At 44.8% G+C, this 19,666-nt stretch overlaps 1 protein-coding gene across 1 annotated transcript in view; it reads right to left on the minus strand.

Moving 5' to 3' along the window:
* Nucleotides 1-8,855: 8,855 nt before the first annotated feature.
* Nucleotides 8,856-19,666, minus strand: part of LOC307246827 (adhesion G protein-coupled receptor L3) — a 183,541-nt gene continuing 172,730 nt past the window's right edge. Inside the window, exons 18-21 of the mRNA XM_080022853.1 lie at nucleotides 19,270-19,366; nucleotides 13,673-13,798; nucleotides 11,454-11,471; nucleotides 8,856-9,902 (exon numbers count right to left, since the gene is read on the minus strand). Of these exons, the coding sequence (XP_079878979.1) occupies nucleotides 8,905-9,902; nucleotides 11,454-11,471; nucleotides 13,673-13,798; nucleotides 19,270-19,366 (1,239 nt within the window). The 3' untranslated portion in view covers nucleotides 8,856-8,904. The remainder of the gene's footprint in view (nucleotides 9,903-11,453; nucleotides 11,472-13,672; nucleotides 13,799-19,269; nucleotides 19,367-19,666) is intronic.

The raw sequence follows: 19,666 nt of genomic DNA on the forward strand, positions 1-19,666 counted from the left end.
AACAAAACGAGCCGGCCCCGCCAAACCACTCGGGCATGGTCTCCCGGTGACGGCGGCGGCGTGTTTTGATTGCGCCATGTCGCTTCCTACGCCGCGGGGCCCCCCAGCGCGGCCCCCGGGAGGCCATTAGCCGCCGGTCCCCTCCCCTGCCGCCAGCGCGCCCCCGCGCACCGAGGGTTACCTTCCGGCCGAACTCGCCCAGAGAGTCGCCCGCTGAATGTGGCGTTTTCCGTCCGCTCGTTCCCCGGGCGAGCGGGGTTGTTGCCGCACTGTCAGGCGTTAATAACGGGTCCCGCCGGGGGAGCTCGGCGCAGAGAGACGCAGGGAAAAAAACAACAACCCCTCATCCGTCAAAAACGGAGGCCGTTATGCGGCGTTCTAAAACATATTTATGATGCGGGGGGAAAGGTGACGGCGCCGCATGGGAGTGAATTAAAATATAAAGAGCGGAGGGAGTGAAGGGACGCGCAGGAGGGAGAGGAGAAGACGCTTTTTTTGGGGGGGGGGGGGGGGGGATTTGTGTGAATATGTACTCAGTCAATCCAATGCAATTCTGCAGGTCTAATAAAAAAAAAAAAAAGCATTATATCCCTCAAATAATATTCTAGAAATATGACATTTGTTTTACAAGTTTGTAAAAAATGCCAAATTAAAATGACATTAGAATGCTATATATTCTCAAATCTTGCGTCCCTCTCCACAATTATCATATTTGTAGAATATTATTTATGCATTAGTGTACATTTATAAAATACAATTTCCCTCAAGAATAACACTTGTCAAGATGTTAAAAAATATATCTACTTTTGTATTTTGTTTTTATAAATTTGTTCATTTTGTTCAAACATTTCAAAACGCCCGTAGCAAACATGAATGAAATTGTGTCGTTGGATCAATGCAAAATCAGTATTTCTTCTGCGCTCTCAGTTTGGAATTGAGAGATTTTAAGATGCGTGTTTAAATTAGCATAGTTGAGCAAACCAAAAAATATATATTGGTTTACAGAATTAACTGTATTCCAATTGAAGGTTTTTCTTTTCAGTGTAAATAACTTTAGATTTTGAATAAAATATTTTCAATGCAACGTTATATTTTGTACATTGGTCAGAATAACCCCAGAATTTCTGTTATGTATTTTTTTTAAATAATTTATTAAATGTATTCATGTTTGGTTTCATCCTTGTTTACACTAATATATCATATAATATATGTAACATATAATATATGTAACATATCATAAATGTAACATATCATATATGTAACATATCATATATGCAACATATCATATATGTAACAATCATATAGGTACCATATAATATATGCAGCATATAATATATGCAACATATCATATATGTAACATATCATATATGTAACATATCATATATGTAACATATCATATATGTAATTCATATATTAACCTACATTCAATTTGACAGTTTTTCTCATCACAAATGACATTTTAACGTCTTTGGAAAATTCGGCCAAACACCGACTGAAGCTCCCTCCCCTGAATCAATGTTATCTCTCCTGCAAAAGAAAGGTAGAGAGGTGGAGGGGTGGAGGGTTGGAGGGGTGGAGGGATGGAGGGATAGAGAGGCGGAGGAGGAGGTGGAGAGGTTTTTTTTTGTTTTTTTTCCCTTTCTGCGGCTGCTGTCAAGTTGCTCCAACAAACAGCGTCTGCAGCGACGACATTGATTCACCTTCAGGTGGAATTCTGCCAAACACAGCTCCATCGATCTCTCACTGGGGGGCCAGATATGAAATGTGGAGACATATACAGTGTGTATATATATATATATATATATATATATATATATATATATATACACACACACACAGAGTATACAGTGTAGATACTGTATGGATACCATACAGTACATAGTACCATACATAGATAGATATCACAACATTTGTTATAACATTAGATCAGATCGCCTACAAATGGATGGTAAAGTGATTTCCATTAGTTCCTGAATGAGTTTATGAATAATTAAGTATTTGTAGTATTACAGAATCGGGAAAATAACTTATAATAAAGTGCGATCACAAAATAATTTGTAAAAGGGATGATTTTACTCAGTCTTGTATCGATTTCTTGCTTGACATTTTTCGGTACGCAAGCGATGCCCGTGGTTGGGGGAAAAGTATATTTACATCAGTTTAATGAGAAGGTAAAATTAAAAAGTAGAATCGCAGATTTGGGAAAATAACATCAAAATGTGATTACTCACAGTAAGAATATTTGCATTAGTCATAACCACGTTATGACCGACGTTGGTAAACACACATATGCACATATGTGTGTGTATGCAGACTATAGTAAGTCTTGTTCTAACAGTGTGTGAAGTGTAGATTCAGGGCTTTATTGGATATTGCCAGATTTTCATTCGCAGGTTTCATCACATTTGCCAATTTTCTTCTATTTCTATTTAAATTACGTTATTATCATCACAAGGACACACGTTTTCAGTGTTGTTCCTTAAATTAAAATGAAACTCTTGTTTCTGAGCTGAATGGCTTTTTTCACCACGTTAGAAGTAAAAACAGTTGCAATGACTTTGTGGGTCAGGCTTCCTAAAAACGTTGGAGTCTTGCGACCACGCAGGTGGCTTGATAGTCAATTTCTCACTAAGTTGTTCACGCAAAGGTAACAAATCGACTTCCCACCAGTTAACATTTGACACGATGCCTAATTGAGTAATATTTTGTTAAGGCACGCGAGCAGTCATTACTCGAACCGTTCCACTTTCGGGGCTAACGAACAGACCAAATGCTAATCCCATGAAGCGAATCACCCTTGGAGTGAGAGCCATTGAAAGGTTTGTGCAAACAGGAAGTGAGGGGGCTGGAGGCCAGAGCCCTTCACTGTCAGCGACAAGGATATCTCTCGTCACTTTGGATTTTGCCCGAAAGCCGAAACCCTCGCTCGGGGGGGATTTAGAAATAGTTACGATATTAAAAAAAAAATTGTTGATAATGCGGCGACTCAAAGCCGTCAAATCCGTCCACTTCATGTTCAAGGTGAACGAGAGCAGCCTTCGGAAAAAAAAACAACCCGAACTGAATGCGTTACGCTGTTTTGTTATTTCGCAAACGGGGTCGGCTCTGTGGGCCAGCTCCTCTCAGTGAACGCTGGGAGCCGGCTCCCGTCGGAGAGTCCCTCTCTTCTTGAGTATGATCCAGAAACGTCTCACTTTGGTAATAACATTGGGAGGCAAGCACGGTGAGGCTTTTGTACGCGGCGCCAAAGTGCCTGCGAAAAACAGTGTTTTTATTTTAGATGTGGGTTATTTTATTTTACTCCGTTTCCTTATGGAACGAAACGAGCACCGTGCGCTATGGGGACACTTTCTCTGGCACGTCCTCGCAACAGTTTGCCCAGAGCCACAAAACGACTAGAGCTGGCTCTGGTTGCACCAGTTGCCCCCCCCACCGGAGCGCAAATTTAAGCTAAAATTTATTTTGTTTCATATTAAGATATCATGCAAATGTAATTGAAATATACAGCATGTGTCTCTAGAGAGTTTTGTAGTAATTGATTATCATGCTATTTCATCATGAGTGTGTTATTTATGTTATACTCCCAGGAAAGTTATTCTTTAACCATCAATATGACAAATAAGGTAAAAATTTATTTTTACATGTTTTAAGGTTTTTATATCAAACATAATGATGGTATTCTGTAAATTATAAGGTTTGGTATAATAACATTGGATTATTTAAGTCATCTGTGCACATACACCTATCATAGGTCAAAACATTGCCAAATTTGGCTGAATTATAAAAGCCAGAAGTGGTTCTAAACGAGGAACTGAGAGCTCTTATTGCTGAGCTGAGCCAAATGATCTGGCTCACTTCTGCTGTTCCGGTGGATGAAACACTGTTGAATTGACGGTTTGAGGGAAAGTGTTACTTGGGAAAATAACCGTGCTTCAAATCTAATTTCCAAATGTCATTGAATTCAAATTGAGCAATTTTCTAAATGAGTTCCAAATTCAAACGCATGGATATGATTGCACTGAAATGTAGGCAATTATGATAAATTTGACAATACTTGGGTACCCGCGACTTGGGCGACACAGTTGCACAGCAATCTTTAGGTTATAGCAGGATAATGGTCATATCTTGACTTTCATCCAATTTTTCTGGATTTCATTGACTTTTGCGGTTCTATTTATGGCTACATCCACTCTAACCTAAGAGTCTTGAAACAGGAAATTGCGTGGCTTCCTACCGGCAACCTGCTGTAGCTATGCTCCACTCCTGGATGAACGACTTGGACCATGAACCATTGCCTGAATCGCGTCACCAATTGCCCGCGGTCGCCCCATTGGGCGGCAGTTGGCTGAAGCTACTCTCTCAACGCCGGATCAATTTAAAAGACCGACGACTGGATTTAAGAGACGGCAATCACTCGAGTTGATTCCTTGGGTTGAAAAATAAGAGTCCAACGACCTTGGCCATACAATTCCATAACTCTGTTAAAACTCCGCTAGCTGGAGAACACTCTCATCTGCAGCCAAATAATATCCAAGAGCGCAGCCTTGAATGAATTTCATTCGACAATAAATGTTCCATTTATAACCATGGGCCGCCGGAGCCAAAGACCGCTTGATTGTTTAGAGGCTGCGGTCGCGTATTGCTGCGTCGTTCACTTCGTCCGCTTTGTGCGGTGCAAGCAGATCTGTGGGCGGCGCGAGGCCCCGGGCGGCTTTAGGAGCCGGCGTAATGACTCGTTGATGAAGTGGATTGGGACCGGAGCGACTTCTTCAGCACATTTCATTAACTGGCCCGCTTTGCAAACCCCAGTCAAACGGATGCAGCGCGGCACTTATCTAACCAAAGTAAATACCCCGGGCCCGACCCTATTTTTTACCCACGGATCAAAAGTAGTTGCGAGAGATTTGATCCCGTGAGGTGTCCCTGGACAATATGGTGTCCAAACCATAATAACAATAAATCAATAAATAAAGACAATAAATCCCCAATTTCATTTAGTACATTTTAAAGGATAGGTTTTCCTTTTCGCCCCCCGTTCCATATTTAAAAGTTGGTTTCCAACATTTCTATCTATTTCACCAAACACAATATTGAGAAAATTGAATTTTTGCCACGTATTTCAGGGTTTTGGTTCAGGGAATATACAACACTAGACTAGACTAGAATCAGTAATTTGCATTGCTTCTTATTACCAACCCGCTACAGCCAGTGTTACTCTCTGTTACTCAGGCATTTGGGACTATAATGCGAGTTTCACAATGTGCCACTGTTGAGAAACTTACCACTCTGCTGCAGCTTCTCACCGTGCTTGAATGCAGTCCAATGGGGCAAACGTTTAAGCCTTAAAATAAAAGCTAGATGTCATTTTAGAAAATGTGAAGAAGTTTTCACTAACTGGTTAAATAAAGCACACCTACCTGTGTCTCGCTCACACCAGTGCCCCGTTCCTCTAAATAAAGCAAATAAAAACATTGTGTTTCTATTTTACATGTATTTTATTTTACTCTGTTTCCTTATTGAATTAAACAAAAAAAAAGGCCTGTGTGTAATGGGGACCACCAACAGTGTGTGTGTGTGTGAGAGTGTGTGTGTGTGTGTGTGTGTGTGTGTGTGTCTGTCAGTGTGTGTTTGGGTGGCTATGAGCTTCAGTGCCCAGGGGCCCCTGGGGGTACAGCCTTTGTGTTAGTTCAATAGAATCATAGGCTGATAAGTTCACAGGTCTATTGGTTGATAGGTCGGTAGATTGATAGGTCAATAGGAAGGGTGGTAGGTCCATAGGTAGGGTGGTAGGTCAGTAGGTCCATAGGTAGGGTGGTAGGTCAGTAGGTCCATAGGTAGGGTGGTAGGTCAGTAGGTCCATAGGTAGGGTGGTGGGTCGGTAGGTTATGGGCGATTGGTCGGTAGGTCAGTAGGTCCATAGGTAGGCTGGTAGGTCGATGGGAAGGGTAGTTGGTCAAAAGATCCATAGGTAGAGTGGTATGTCGGTAGGTTGATGGGTCGATCGGTTGTGAGGTCAGTAGGTCTACAGGTAGGCTGGTAGGTCTGTAGGGTAACAGGTCAGTCTGTTGATAGACTGATGGGGAGGGTGGTAGATCAGTAGCTCCATAGGTAGAATGTTAGATCTATCTATCTAGGGTTCAAAGGACAAGATCTCAGGAAATGAGTCGGGTTAGGGGTGAAAATCTGAAATCTCTCCCTGGACTGTGATTGTGTTTTTTTAAGTTAGCGCCATTTCATGGCGACAAACTGCGATTGGAAAAAATAAATGGGCATGTTCACAGTCAAAATTAAACACGCCCTTTCAGGACACATGAGAAGGAGGGGGTAATACAGGGGAACGGCAACCGGCTAGGAAGCGCATAGTGGTTGGCTGGAAACTGGCTGGAACTTGGCTGGAATCCGGCTGTCAGTTGCCTGGAAGAGGCCACTTCAAGTAGCTCCTACTGTAGGTCAGTGGATCCCTTATTAGAGTGGTAGGTCAGCAGGTTGATGGGTTGATAGGTTGTAGGTCAGTAGGTCTAGAGGAAGGGTGGTAGCTCTGTAGAGTGAGAGGCCAGTCTGTTGATAGATTGATAGGGAGGTCAGTAGCTCCAAAGGTACAGTGGTAGATCTATAGCACCATGGGTAGGGTGCTAGGTCAGTTGCTCCATAGGTACAGTGGTAGATCGGTAGGTGGCAGGTCGACAGGTTGCTAGGCCGCTAGAGCGATCGGACGTCAGGTGGACGGCTGGACGTGTCCTCAACCTGAAACATTGCAAACTAAATGGATATAAATGGGTAAAGGAATCCATAGGTTACGCCTTGATATTGAAACGTTTATTACAGTTTGTTTATGAAATCAATGCTTGTCGGCAAAGCTAGACAGACCTTAAAGAGTACATTAGTAGTTCCTGTGTAACTGTCGCAGGGCCTTTGGCACCACACTGAACAATATGAGTTGTTAACAATTAATTTAAACCAATAACCGGACTCCACCCCTGCATTCGTAGCTCGTCGTCCTTCCTACTTCCTCCGGTGTTCGCAAAACCGTGGATAGAACACCGGGACCTTTTTTTTATTTTTTTTATTTAGTTGCCAAATCTCTAGGACAAACCTTAAAACATTCATTTAATTGTTGGCAATCCAAACAAGTTTCACTGTTACAACAAATATTAAGTATGGTTGTCGTCGTCGGAGGTGGAAACCGATACCAAAAAAAAAAGGAATAAATAAAAAAGTAATAATCGTAGCCAATGATGAAAAATAGATCTCTGCCACTAAAACTTATTTACCTCAATTTTTGCTTTATTACCGTTATAATTATTATTATTATAATAATTATTAATCTTTGACAAATAAATAAATATTCCTCCTCAAATGAGAGAAGAACGACGGCCTGGGCGACCGCAATTTTTCTCGAGGCGAAAACGCTTCCTTTAATAAGTAAAACAAATCTTTTTCATTTATTTTCTACACAAGTGCCTCGCGCATCAATATTCACTTTGCTTCCTTTCTGGGAAGCAGGAAGAGGCTGCGGAAGGGCACCCTTACACCCCCCCCCCCCCCCGCCGCCCCCCGCCGCCCCCCTTTTTCTCTGGAAAACGTCATATTCTTAAATCTGGCGGTAATCCCGCTCCGTCATCCGGGTTTTCCTGTCTTCACGGCGAGAGAAATAAAAAATCAAATCAAATAAAACAAAATAAAACAAGAGTCAACACAAAAAAAAAAAAACTGATCTGAAAACAAAGATGCCGGAGATAACCTTTTGCCCGAGACGCGTGTACGATAAACGGGTTCACTGTGTTTTCTTTTTTTAGATGTTGTTGTTTTTTTTTTTTTTGTTATTTTCTCGCTGTTTGTTTCTTTGAATTGGAATAAAATACGGAATAAAAAAAAGCCTTTTTTGGAAAAAAATAAAATAAAATAATCCAGAGGGACTGGTTTCAGAAATCAAGAAGGCCGGAACAATGGCACAAAATCGTTTCTAACCACTACAATTACAGAGACAAAAGGGTTTTTTGGGGTGGGAACAGAAAGCATACTATTATGTGCAATGCTAGTATCTGTACATAGAAATATTTCATAGTTCTCTTATTAGTTTTTTTCCCTCCCCGTCTTTAAGCGACTGTTATTATTACAGTAAAAGGAAAACAAAACGAAAATAATAATAGTAGTAATAATAACAGCTATGCTTCAAAACATACGATCGATAATTCCTCCGTGCCGTCGTTCTTTTTTTTTTTTGTTTGTTTTTTTCGTTCCGTCGCGGCGAAACATCAGCAAACAAAGTGTGCTGCAACACAGGGGAGGAAGGAAAAATCTCTCGGAAAAAAAAAAAAGCCAATATGGATACACAAGTATAATAAAATAGTCCCTCTTTTTTTTGTTTGTCTGTCTTAGTTTCCTCCGCCTTGTCCCGGCGTGAGTGAGCCCACGCGTCAAGTGTACATCGCCGGCCGTTCGTAGTCCCCTTGCACCGTCGAGGCCGTGCTTGTCGGAGACCTAGGACTCCCAATTTTCCCCGAGACCAACGGGGTCCTCCGTCCCTCTCGTCCCTCCCGTCCCGGGGTTCCGGTCTCTCGAGAAAAGAGAAGGACAACACAGATAGACTCCGCAGTTCAGTCGCATCATTCCCCCCCGAAGCGAAACGAGGCGATTCGTCATATTCCGTCGACGGGCGGAACCGCAAGTTTTTTTTTTTTTTTTTTTTTTTTTTCCCTTTTTGCGTCGGTTCTTCTGGACAAAGAATACAAAGAACGGCCACCACTGCCAACGGACGACAGATCAGCACGACGGGGAGCGACACGGGGGCGCGGGTGGGTGGGTGGGGGTGGGGGTGGGGGGCACGGCGACGAAGGGCGGGGGTGGGTGAGAGTGAGGGACAGTGAAGAGCCAAGGGGCCAAGGTTCCCTTCTGGGACTGGATCTATAGGCTGGTGACCAGGTGTGAGGGCTCCTGGTGGGGTTCCTCTGGGGACACGTCCTCCTTGTTGGGTGGCACGATGAAGCCGTCGCTGCTGCCCCGCCCCAGCTGGTAGTAGGAGTGGAGCTGGTGGAGGTGGTTGCGGGAGCCCAGGTTGGGCATGCTCTTGTAGTAGACGTCGTCCAAGCCGGGCTCCTGGCTCTTGCCGCCGTCCCCGCCGTCGCCGTCCTTGGCGCCGGCGTCGGCGGAGGCGGCCGAGCCAGCGTCGGGCGGGCCGGCGAGCATGGGCATGCTGGTGTAGAGGGAGTCCCTCTGGTGGCCGCGCCCGGGGGACGAGGAGCCCTCGTGCGGGGTGTGCTCGTTGGTCAGCAGGGGGAAGAAGCTCTCGCTGTTCTCCTGCGGGATCCGCCTCCGCGACGAGGACGGGGCCGTGGCGGCGGCGACGGAGGAGGATGAGGTGGAGGAGGAGAAAGGACGGTGGGGCAACGGAAGGGGAAGGGTAGGGGGCGCCATCGGGTGGAGGTGACTGTGGAGGTTGTCTACGAGGTTGGCCTGGAGGGGCGGCGGGGGTGGCCGCTGGGGCAGTAGAGGAACGTTGGACTCCTCCCGGATCAGCTCCAGGCCCAGGCCCTCGTCGTGGTGCGGTCCAAAGGAGTCCTCCAGGCCCAGCACCACGCTCATGGGCATCCCCAGGCCCAGGCCGTAGACGCCGTCCTTTCCGCCGTTGCTGACGTTGTTGACCAGCTTGTTCATGAGGTTGCGGTTCTGCTCGGCCGAGCACTCGTGGGTGTTGTTGAGGTAGGAGGGGATGTAGTTGGAGGTGAGCTCCTTCAGGATCTTCTTCTCGAGGGTGGTCTCCTTGTGGTTGTAGCCCCGGTCGATGATCTGGACGCAGTCGCTCATGTACTCGGCGCTGGCGATGCTGTAGCTGTTGCCGTGGTTACCATTCAGTGGTAGAGTATCCATGACACTTGTATCCCGGGCATTGTTCAGAATTCCCTCTGGAGGGACAAGACATGGAGCGGGTCGGGGGGCGGGGCGGACATGTTGGAAAATGGTTAAAACTGACACGAGCCGTTTGGCAACCAACAAAATCACCTCATAGTAAATAGTATAGCTGCCTAAGAATTGCAAGTAATTCTTCCTTCAAAGTTGAAGCATTGTATAGGGTTTTGTGCTTGTGACCCGACAACAGGACGTAATCGATGCTAAGACAATTTATAGATCGACGTCTCACAAACTTACCTTGTTTGTTCTACACACAAAAGAACCGTCTCTGAGCACCACTTTGAACATCGAAATACACTCACTGATTAATATGCAACATCCACAGCACAGAACCAAGACGGGAGGCAGCCATGCACATGATACACAAACTACAGAAGCAAATATTGATCTGGACTGAAGCCATATTGTCCCATGTGAGCATGAGAAACATGTCGTGCTGTTTTGTTGTCGCTCTTTCTAAATGGAAAATCTCTTCACGATTCTAATTCAATGTTATTTCCCCCCTCTATGGCCAAGTTATGTACACCAATGCAGATGCTGGATACGGATGAGTCAGCTTTTACCCACGGGATGTGACTCGAGAGTCGCCTCATGTGAATTTGTGAAGGTCGATTGCTGAGAAACGTAATTACGATAGATTTCCGTGAAGTTACCGAGTCGCAAACGAACGACAATTTCTGCCGGATTGACTCCAGACTCCTGAATCATTGAACTGATTTGTTCGATAGGTACGAATCGCTTGCGACTCTTGATTTGATGCAACGCATTGGTTGAGTTGCGACGTAGTAGCGTTTAATTGATGAACGTGTACTATCTTCTTTGGATAATTTGAAATAGTTGCCTTATCTTCTCTTCTACCGCATATATACCCCCACCCCCCCATATGATATAAGTTATGTCGACAAACGCATATGTTGGATAAGGGTGAGTCAACTTTTAACCACTTGACAAAAATCAAGAACTATGCCCCATGTACGTTTGTTGAACTCGATGACTGAGAAATGTCCCTATTTTCAGTTTGGGAGTTGACGATTTGCGTGTCTGACGTCACCGAGTCGCGAACCAACAGCTCTCTTTTTCCGGAGTGACTCATGACTCCTGACTCATTTACAGGACTTGTTCGATACGAACGAATTGCTTTGCGAGTCGCACATCACTCGATGCAACGTAAACGGGCCGAGTCGCGACGTCACAGCGTTTACATGAATGTCAAAAGGTATATATTCTTTAGATGCTGTAGAAAAAAGTTTCCTTATACGTCTCTTCTCTGCTACCGCACATGGGATTTGGAACTCTATAGATACTATAAGAGACTAGCAACTACTCATATGGCTGGATAATCAATGGCCTCCATCTGGCACTCAATTTTCTGAGTGTAAAGCATTTAAACTCAAACAGTATATGTATATATATTTTAGCTGGACAGTCGCAAAAATTAGAATTTCAGGGGATGACCTTTGACCTTGTGAGCAGCGAGCGGAAAACAAAAGTAAAATCTGTGATCAATTACATTTGGTAAGCAATGTTTAGTTTGACTCCCATACTTGTCTCTCTGTAGGGCTCTTTTTTTGGGACAGCATGAGGGAAGGAAAGAAAACAGAAGACAATAAGCGTCAACAGTGCCAGCAACAGGAGAAACATGTACATGGAATGCAGATACTCGACAAATAGGACAGCACCAAAACATCCTTTCACAAATGCATTTTCTAATAAAGACTGTTTTGGATTCCCAAGGAAAACCAATCTAGTTGCTACAGATGGATCAGAATGAAATATTAGAAAAGTGAGTCAGATTTACAGTATTCAAGGATAAAGTGGATTTGATTTGAGAGCTGGTGAAATATTCATGTTTCAGGTTCCCGGGGGTGATATTTTACCGGTATACGCATTTTGTTGGTGTATTGCTCAGTAGAATACTTCAAAATCTGTAGACGGATTTCTTGGCAACCGGCATTTAGTGTTGGGCACGTGGGCAGGTGGCAAGAAGGCAAAAAGCGGGATTACAGATTATTTGTTTAAAGGGATACACCGATTACCTTGTTGCATATCTTACCCAGATTCAGACGAGAAGGTCGATACTAATTTCGTCCCTGTGTGTCCAGTACAGGGATGTTAACGGGCTTCATCCACCGTCCAGCAACTCAAAAGCCGAGTTATTTAAGCGACACAACCACAGCATTTTTAATAGCCATAAAGACGCAACACGCCGCTCAAATAACTCAGTTTTTCCGATGCCGGAAGCGGTAGTTCCTTCATTTCTGAGGAGCTAGGCTAGTTGAACCCCTCCACAGCCATGCACTTAGCTAACACAGTTAGCATGCCGCCCGTCGCTCTCTCAGTACTGGACACACAGGGACGATATTGGCGTGGACCTTCTCGTCTGAATCTGGGTAGGACCTGCAAAAAGCTGATTCATCCCGAAAACACTTTAAAATCCCAAAATGAAAAAAATCCGAAATTTCTGTTTCACCCCATCAGGAAAAGGCATGTACTGGGGCTAGGGAATTACATGAATGTGTAATGACAACATCGTCTGGCATTTTCTGTCAGCATGTTGCATCATAATTATACGCTGTTGTTTAACTGTGAAATTGCGAAAACTGCGTTTGCGTCCCCCTGGTGGCGGGGCCGCCCTCGACTGTTTAACAGCGGAAACCCATCTGTAGGCATCTCAAGGGCCCGTACTGATGTTCCCTTCATTGTACTTTTGCCCTGTCACCTCAACAATTTTAAATATGTCTTACAATTGCTCGTAGTTCTTGGACGGCAAACCCACGAAAAAAAATGAATTCCAGCGACATAAAAGCGGAAATCAACATCGACACAGCAGAATTTGAACATTGTTGAGCGTTTTCGCAGATAGTTGCCGGTGTATCGGGCTCCGGATTGAGAATGCGGTGCCATCCCATCCAATTTGTTACACTTAAGTCACTAAGTCAAAGTGGAGACCGGAAGCCGCGATACACCTCCAACCACACGCAACACAGCAACACGGAGCGACGCCGGCCTTTCCTGAAAAAGGCCGGCGTCGCTCCTCAAAAAAAAGAAACAACAGATTGAGGACGGCGTGTTTTACAACCAAATACCCGTTGAAACCTTTAAGTGGGGGGCGCTGGGGTTTCTATCCCGGGGCAACTTAAGCCCTCGGATTTTTTTTACTCGATTAAGAATCAGAGGTGGAAAGAGTACCGGAAAACCCTTGAGTCGCCTAAAGGGCGGTGACTCGACTCAGGGTTCGTAAGGAGCGAATTACTGCATCGTCTCACTTTCTTCCACCTGCGACAAACTTTTTGAATCGTCACCGGATATAACCCATCAGTAACAATAACACGGATAACCTTGATGAATGAATCAGACATATTAGTTCTGTGGACTCTGTAGTGGCAGTGGCCAAACTGCACCTGAGAAAGGGTTTAGAAATGCTTGGCCTTTGCTCGGCTCCGGAAAACGGAAGCCCTTCAAATGTTCCCCGTTGGACGAACGCGTCGACGCAATTCAATGTTTAAGCACCTTGCGAGCGTTAGCAAAGCTCAAAATTCCACCCAGTAGAGCACCACCAAGGGAACGGAAACGTGCCCGGGAGAGCGGCGGTCGCCGGGGACCTTTCCACCTTTTCCATCATCGGGCCGACAATCCGCCATGTTTTGCGACGAGGTAGAAAACCGGCGGTCCGGCTTAGAGGTTTCATTTGGACGGGCATTGGAAGGACAAAAAACACGCCCCCTCGCCACACCTTAGAAGGAATGAGAAGAAGCGAGCACACCTTGTGGGTTGTACATGCCCAGCGGGTTGTTATAGACGGACGATTCCCCAAGCAATGTGTTATAGGGATTGTTAGTGCCATGGGGACGCAGCAGCGCGTTAGGGATAAGATGGTTAGCCATAGCCCCTGGATCAGCCAGAGAAAGACACAGACAGACAGACAGACAGACAGACAGACAGAGAGTGAATAAAGAGAGAGAACAGACAAATCAGTCAGGCAGATGCAGCTGAGCAAATGACAGCCGTCAACATACAAAGGCGACCGTCGGGCGCGGCGTGCAGGGTTTTCCCGCCGGGAGGGAAGTCGCAAGAAGCCGGAGCGGCGGCGTCGCCAACGGACGGCTCAATTGTAGAAAGAAAAACTTCAAATCGTATTCTTTGTCCGCCAACAGGTTAAAACATACATACAGTATAATGTCACGATCACCGGCACCGAATTGCATCACGTAGAGGGGGGAAACGCCGGGGGGGAGGTAAGGGAGGCCGTGTCACCGTTACGCAGGGTGCTTGCCTCATTCCATAAGGAAACGGAGTAAAATAAAATAACCTACATCTAAAATGAAAACGCAGTTTTTGGTGCATCGACCATCGGCGCCCCATCAGCCGGCGCGCCCGGACTCCCGCCCCTGACGACGCCACTGTCGCCAGCGTTCTATTACCGTAATACCTGAAAGCCGGGGAAGTGGGCAATCCCGGACTCATCACAAATTGTCACACTGTGTGATTCCGACTGGTCGACAGGTCAGTTATTGCTCCGCAATCAGCGTCGTGAAGGGCAACCCGTTTCTTTGCCTGGTTTGATGCCCCCCCGCGTTGCGTTCCACGGCGACATTAGTGTGTGTTAGAATAAACCAACCGTCATGCTAATGCTGATGCTACCGAGTGGCTCCATCCTGCGACGCTGCACAGAAACTTTGAAGGAAATTAATGTCCGATATCACATCAATACTAATAAATAGCATTATCGTATGTAGGGAGAAGTTGTTTGGGGAAATAGGGTTATGTTGTTGTTGACAAAATGTCTTTCCGTATTTATAACCCGTATTTTAACATTACGACGGTGATATCATAAATGGGGGAAACTGATTCATTAACATTACATATTTTTTCCCCCCGATATTAAACATATTTTCTTCAACAGTTTGTCTTTCCTCAGGGTAAAGAACAAGCATCAATACCAGCAGCGAGCGTCAGTTTCCCTCGGTTACCGTGCGTATTTTGTTTCACATGTTAAAAGTGGTGGACAACGGGGCAACCGGAATGCACAAGACGGCCGGCGATGAATGGCCCAGCGGCTCCTGGTTGCCCGGGGCAACCTGGCCACCCTCACTGTCGTGTCCTGCGTCAAACAACCCTTTTCTGGACTGGTCGGACCTGTACATATTGGAGGCGAAAAATTGCCCTCGCACTGGAAACATTCAATAGAAATGTTTTTTTTAACAAATTAATTATTGATGTAAAAGCCTACGACGGCGGCGGCATCTTAGTTCCGAAAAATATATTTGACGTGCGAATAAATCACATGAATGAATAATGGCAGGCGGCTTATAAGGGCCTTGGGTCCAAAAACGTCCTTTAGCCAGATGTGCTGTAGCTTGGACTTTATTTTACTCCTCCATCGTTTTCATATGGTTTTATAAGACCCCAGGTACTTTATATTCCTCGCTCATCCCCAAAAAAGCAGCTTCTCGCACAACGCTCCGAATGTCCCTGAATACGACCCATACGCCAGCACTCTATCCGAGGCCGGGCGGCCATTTTTATTTATTTTTACTCTTTTACACGCCGCTGGACCAGGTATTTCACCTCCCTTGCGACCGGGACGGGTCGCTGTGATTGGTTGTCGTCGGACGGTGGGCGGGTCCGAGCCCCGACGCCCGCTCCGCTCCTTCCCACTTTCCCTTCACCTTCACAGGAAGTGCTTTGGGATTTATTTGATGAAATAAAATACAAAACGTATAGTATATAACGCATAATATAAACGACTGACTACACTGGACTTACTTTTAACACCAATGTTCAACTTTTTCTATTTTTGGTCTTCATATATATATATATATATATATATATATATATATATATACTGTATATCTTTTTAAGTTCATTATTCACACTTATCTGTTTACATTTTTGGTTATCTTCACTTCATTTTAGGTTATCTATACTTATGTATATATTATATATTATATTATATACATATACTACTCTACCTCCCACTACTCAACCACTACTCTACCACTACTCTACCTCCTACTACTCTACCACTATCCTACCTCCCTCTCCTCTACCACTGTTCTACCTCCTACTACTCTACCACTGCTCTACCTCCTACTACTCAAGCACTACTCTACCTCCCAGTACTCAAACACTACTCTACCTCCTACTACTCTACCACTACTCTTCTTCCTACTACTCAAGCACTACTCTACCTCCTACTACTCTACCATTACTCTACCTCCTGTTACACTACCACCACTCTACATCCCAGTATTTTACCACTAATCTACCTCCTTCTACTCTACTACTACTCTACCTCCCTCTACTCTCGAGAACTAGTTACTTTTTCTTTTTCATCAGTATACACAGTGTAGGATTCAATGATGACATGTGTTGATACAAAGACAGAAGACAATATCAAATGCAGTTCTTTCCTAAAAGACGCTAAATTTCATAGTGGCTCGTGTCCACAGGGGGCCGAGCGCCTCCCATCGGCCTCCGTCAGGCTGCTTGAGGGCGACGGCGTCTCCAGACCAGCAGGGATGAATGAAAAGCTTCCTCTCTATCGCACGTCACGACTCTCTGGAGTCATCAGCACATTTCCTCCTCTTGTAACCTCAACCACGTCGCGCAAAACCGGATGAAGACCTTCCACTTTGGTTGGAGATCAATGTGTTTTCCTCCACCACCCCCACCCCGGCCCAGCAGCCTCCGCCTTGCTGTGCGTGAAGGCAGCTGTGTGTGTATGTAGGTGTGGACGGGGAACAGTGTGTGTGTGTGTGTGTGTGTGTCTGTGTGTGTGTACGTACGTATGTGTGGACGGGGAACAGTGTGTGTGTGTGTGTTTGTGTGTGTGTGTGGGAGTGTGTACATGTGTGTGGACGGGAAAGAGTGTGTGTGTGTGTGTGTGTGTGTGTGTGTGTGTGTGTGTGTACGTATGTGTGGATGGGAAACAGTGTGTGTGTGTGTGTGTGTGTGTGTGTGTCTGTCTGTCTGTGTGGACGGGAAACAGTGTGTATGTGTGTGTATGTGTATGTGTGTGTGTGCGTATGTATGGACGGGAAAAAGTGTGTGTGTGTACGTGCGTGCTTGAGTGTGTGTGTGTGTGTGTGGAGGGGAAAAAGTGTGTGTGTGCGTACGTGCATGCTTGAGTGTGTGTGTGTGTGTGTGTGTGTGTGTGCGCGTGTGTGTGTGGAGGGGAAAAAGTGTGTGTGTGCGTACTTGAGTGTGTGTGTGTGTGTGTGCATGTGCTTGAGTGTGTGTGTGTGCATGTGCGTGTGTGTGTGTGTGTGTGTGTGTGCATGTGCTTGAGTGTGTGTGTGTGTGTGTGTGTGTGTGTGCATGTGCGTGTGTGTGTGCGCGCGCGCCCGCACGGCGGTGGCTCTAAGCCGAGTGTCTAATTATTAAGATCTTGACACTTTCTCCCGCTGTCGAACATTAATCCCTCATCGTAACGATGCATTAGTGTCGACGCCGGCAGAAGAAGCCCAGAGCGAGCTTAGACAGAGAGAGAGAGAGAGACGGAGACGGAGAGAGAGAAGGAGACGGAGACGGAGAGAGAGACGGAGACGGAGAGAGAGACGGAGACGGAGAGAGAGACGGAGACGGAGACGGAGAGAGAGAGAGAGACGGAGACGGAGACGGAGAGAGAGAGAGAGACGGAGACGGAGACGGAGAGAGAGAGAGAGACGGAGACGGAGAGAGAGACGGAGACGGAGAGAGAGACGGAGACGGAGACGGAGAGAGAGAGAGAGACGGAGACGGAGACGGAGAGAGAGACGGAGAGAGAGAGAGAGACGGAGACGGAGAGAGAGACGGAGACGGAGACGGAGAGAGAGAGAGAGACGGAGACGGAGACGGAGAGAGAGACGGAGAGAGAGAGATGAAGAGAGACGGAGAGAGAGAGAGAGCCCTCCATCAAGCCACGCCATGACTGTCGACCGGCTCCAGGAGTCTGGTCCTCAGATTTATATTCATGTTTATTTACACTTTTATTGTGCCTCGTTTCGGGGATTCAGCGACGGTGGAAAAGTGCGCCGTGTGCTCAAGATCATTTTGGTAAATAATATCACAGACTTTTTCTTCTTTCTTGCTTTTTCTTTGGGGTATTTTTTAATAGTTTTAATAAAAAATGGATAAAATGTACATAGGTTTATATTCATTGCTCATCTTTAGGTGTAATGTCTAGTAATATTGAATTATGTAAAATGATACAAAAATGTTTTTGTTTATTGTACTTGTAGGTTTATATGTAATATTTTTTAATAAGATTCTCATTTTTCCTCGTTTCTTGTTAATTGTTTGGTTTATTTAATGTTTATTGTTAATTCATAATTTTATTTTTTATTGTTTACCATTATGTTTATTGTATGTTGCCACATTTCTATTGCCTTTCTATCTTGAGTGCATATTTGAGATGTTTTTTCTGTCTTCTAGTTAATTTTTAGGTTCTGTCTGCCTGTCTACGCTCAATATGCCGACCATGCTCAATAACATTTATATTTATAAAGCATCGCGTTTAAACCTTGTACATTACAAAATTTAATTTTGCTGGAAAAGCAAAAATCATTATAGAGTCGACAAAGTACTCAAAATAGATTTTTTTAATCCTCTGAAGTATTCCGACTCATTTCCACCAGCCATTTAGGAAAAAATAAACAACATAAAACAACACAATGGCTCCAAGCTATTTTAGTTAACAACACAATAAATGCAAATGGTTAAAGGAGAAATAGCTGGAAAGTAAAGTGATGATTTTTTAATTTTAATTATTTGGTATAAATGAACATACTCCGACAACCTCCACATTATGTTATTCATCTGGGATTTGACTCTGAGAACTAAACTAACTAAGTTTCTGTTTCGCCTCGACCCGGAAAGCCCGACACCAAGAGAGCCATCGTCACGTTATCTGCACTTCCACAAGCTTCCTGATATCGATTCTGGGGCGCTGGTGAGTAGACAGACAGACAGACAGACAGACAGACAGACAGACAGACAGATAGACAGAACTAATACAAAATGATAGAATATTTACAAAATTTAAGAAATTGCAATATACAAAAAATCTAAAAATTGACCAGAAGATCAAAACATTAGAGATATACAGTACCATGTTTTTTTAGGATAAACAAAAAACCTAATAATAATCAATGGAGTACAAATATGGGACTGTATAATAACCTCACCATAAACAATAAACAATTAATAGACAGAGGGGAAAAAAAACCCAAACTAATAAATAAAATAAACGTTAAATAAACCTAAGATAAATAAACATAACCTAACGATAAACAAAAATTAAAATATACAATAACCAGAAGCTAGGGAATCAAATAATACAGATGTATATGAATCAGTGTACGGGGGTGAGCGGGCTACCTCTGTTGAGCGACGCCGAGCTGTTGATGTCTCCGGTCATGAAGGACGACTCCGACTGTTTCCTCACCGTGTCGTTCCACATGCGGCGGATGCGGCTCTGCGGGGAGAAAAGAACGAGATGGCGACCGCATGAACGTGGACCTTTTGAGCGGCCGTTTTTTTAAATAGGAAAATACCATTCAGAGTATGCATTCCAGCCATTGTAACATGCCTCTAGGCCCATCCTGTTCCAGGACACACTGTTTCGGTGGGCGGAGCTACCCTCCCGAGGACCCTAGTTATGTGAGCCAATGGGGTTTGAGCTTCACGCCCGGTTTGATTCCCTGATTTCACCTTACCGGTTCACCAAAATCTGTTTCTGAACAAATTTGAGGAGAGAAATGAGCAATCCAGGTGC

The sequence above is a fragment of the Zeus faber genome, assembly GCF_960531495.2.
Source record: "Zeus faber genome assembly, chromosome: 22".
Taxonomy (NCBI): Eukaryota; Metazoa; Chordata; class Actinopteri; order Zeiformes; family Zeidae; genus Zeus; species Zeus faber.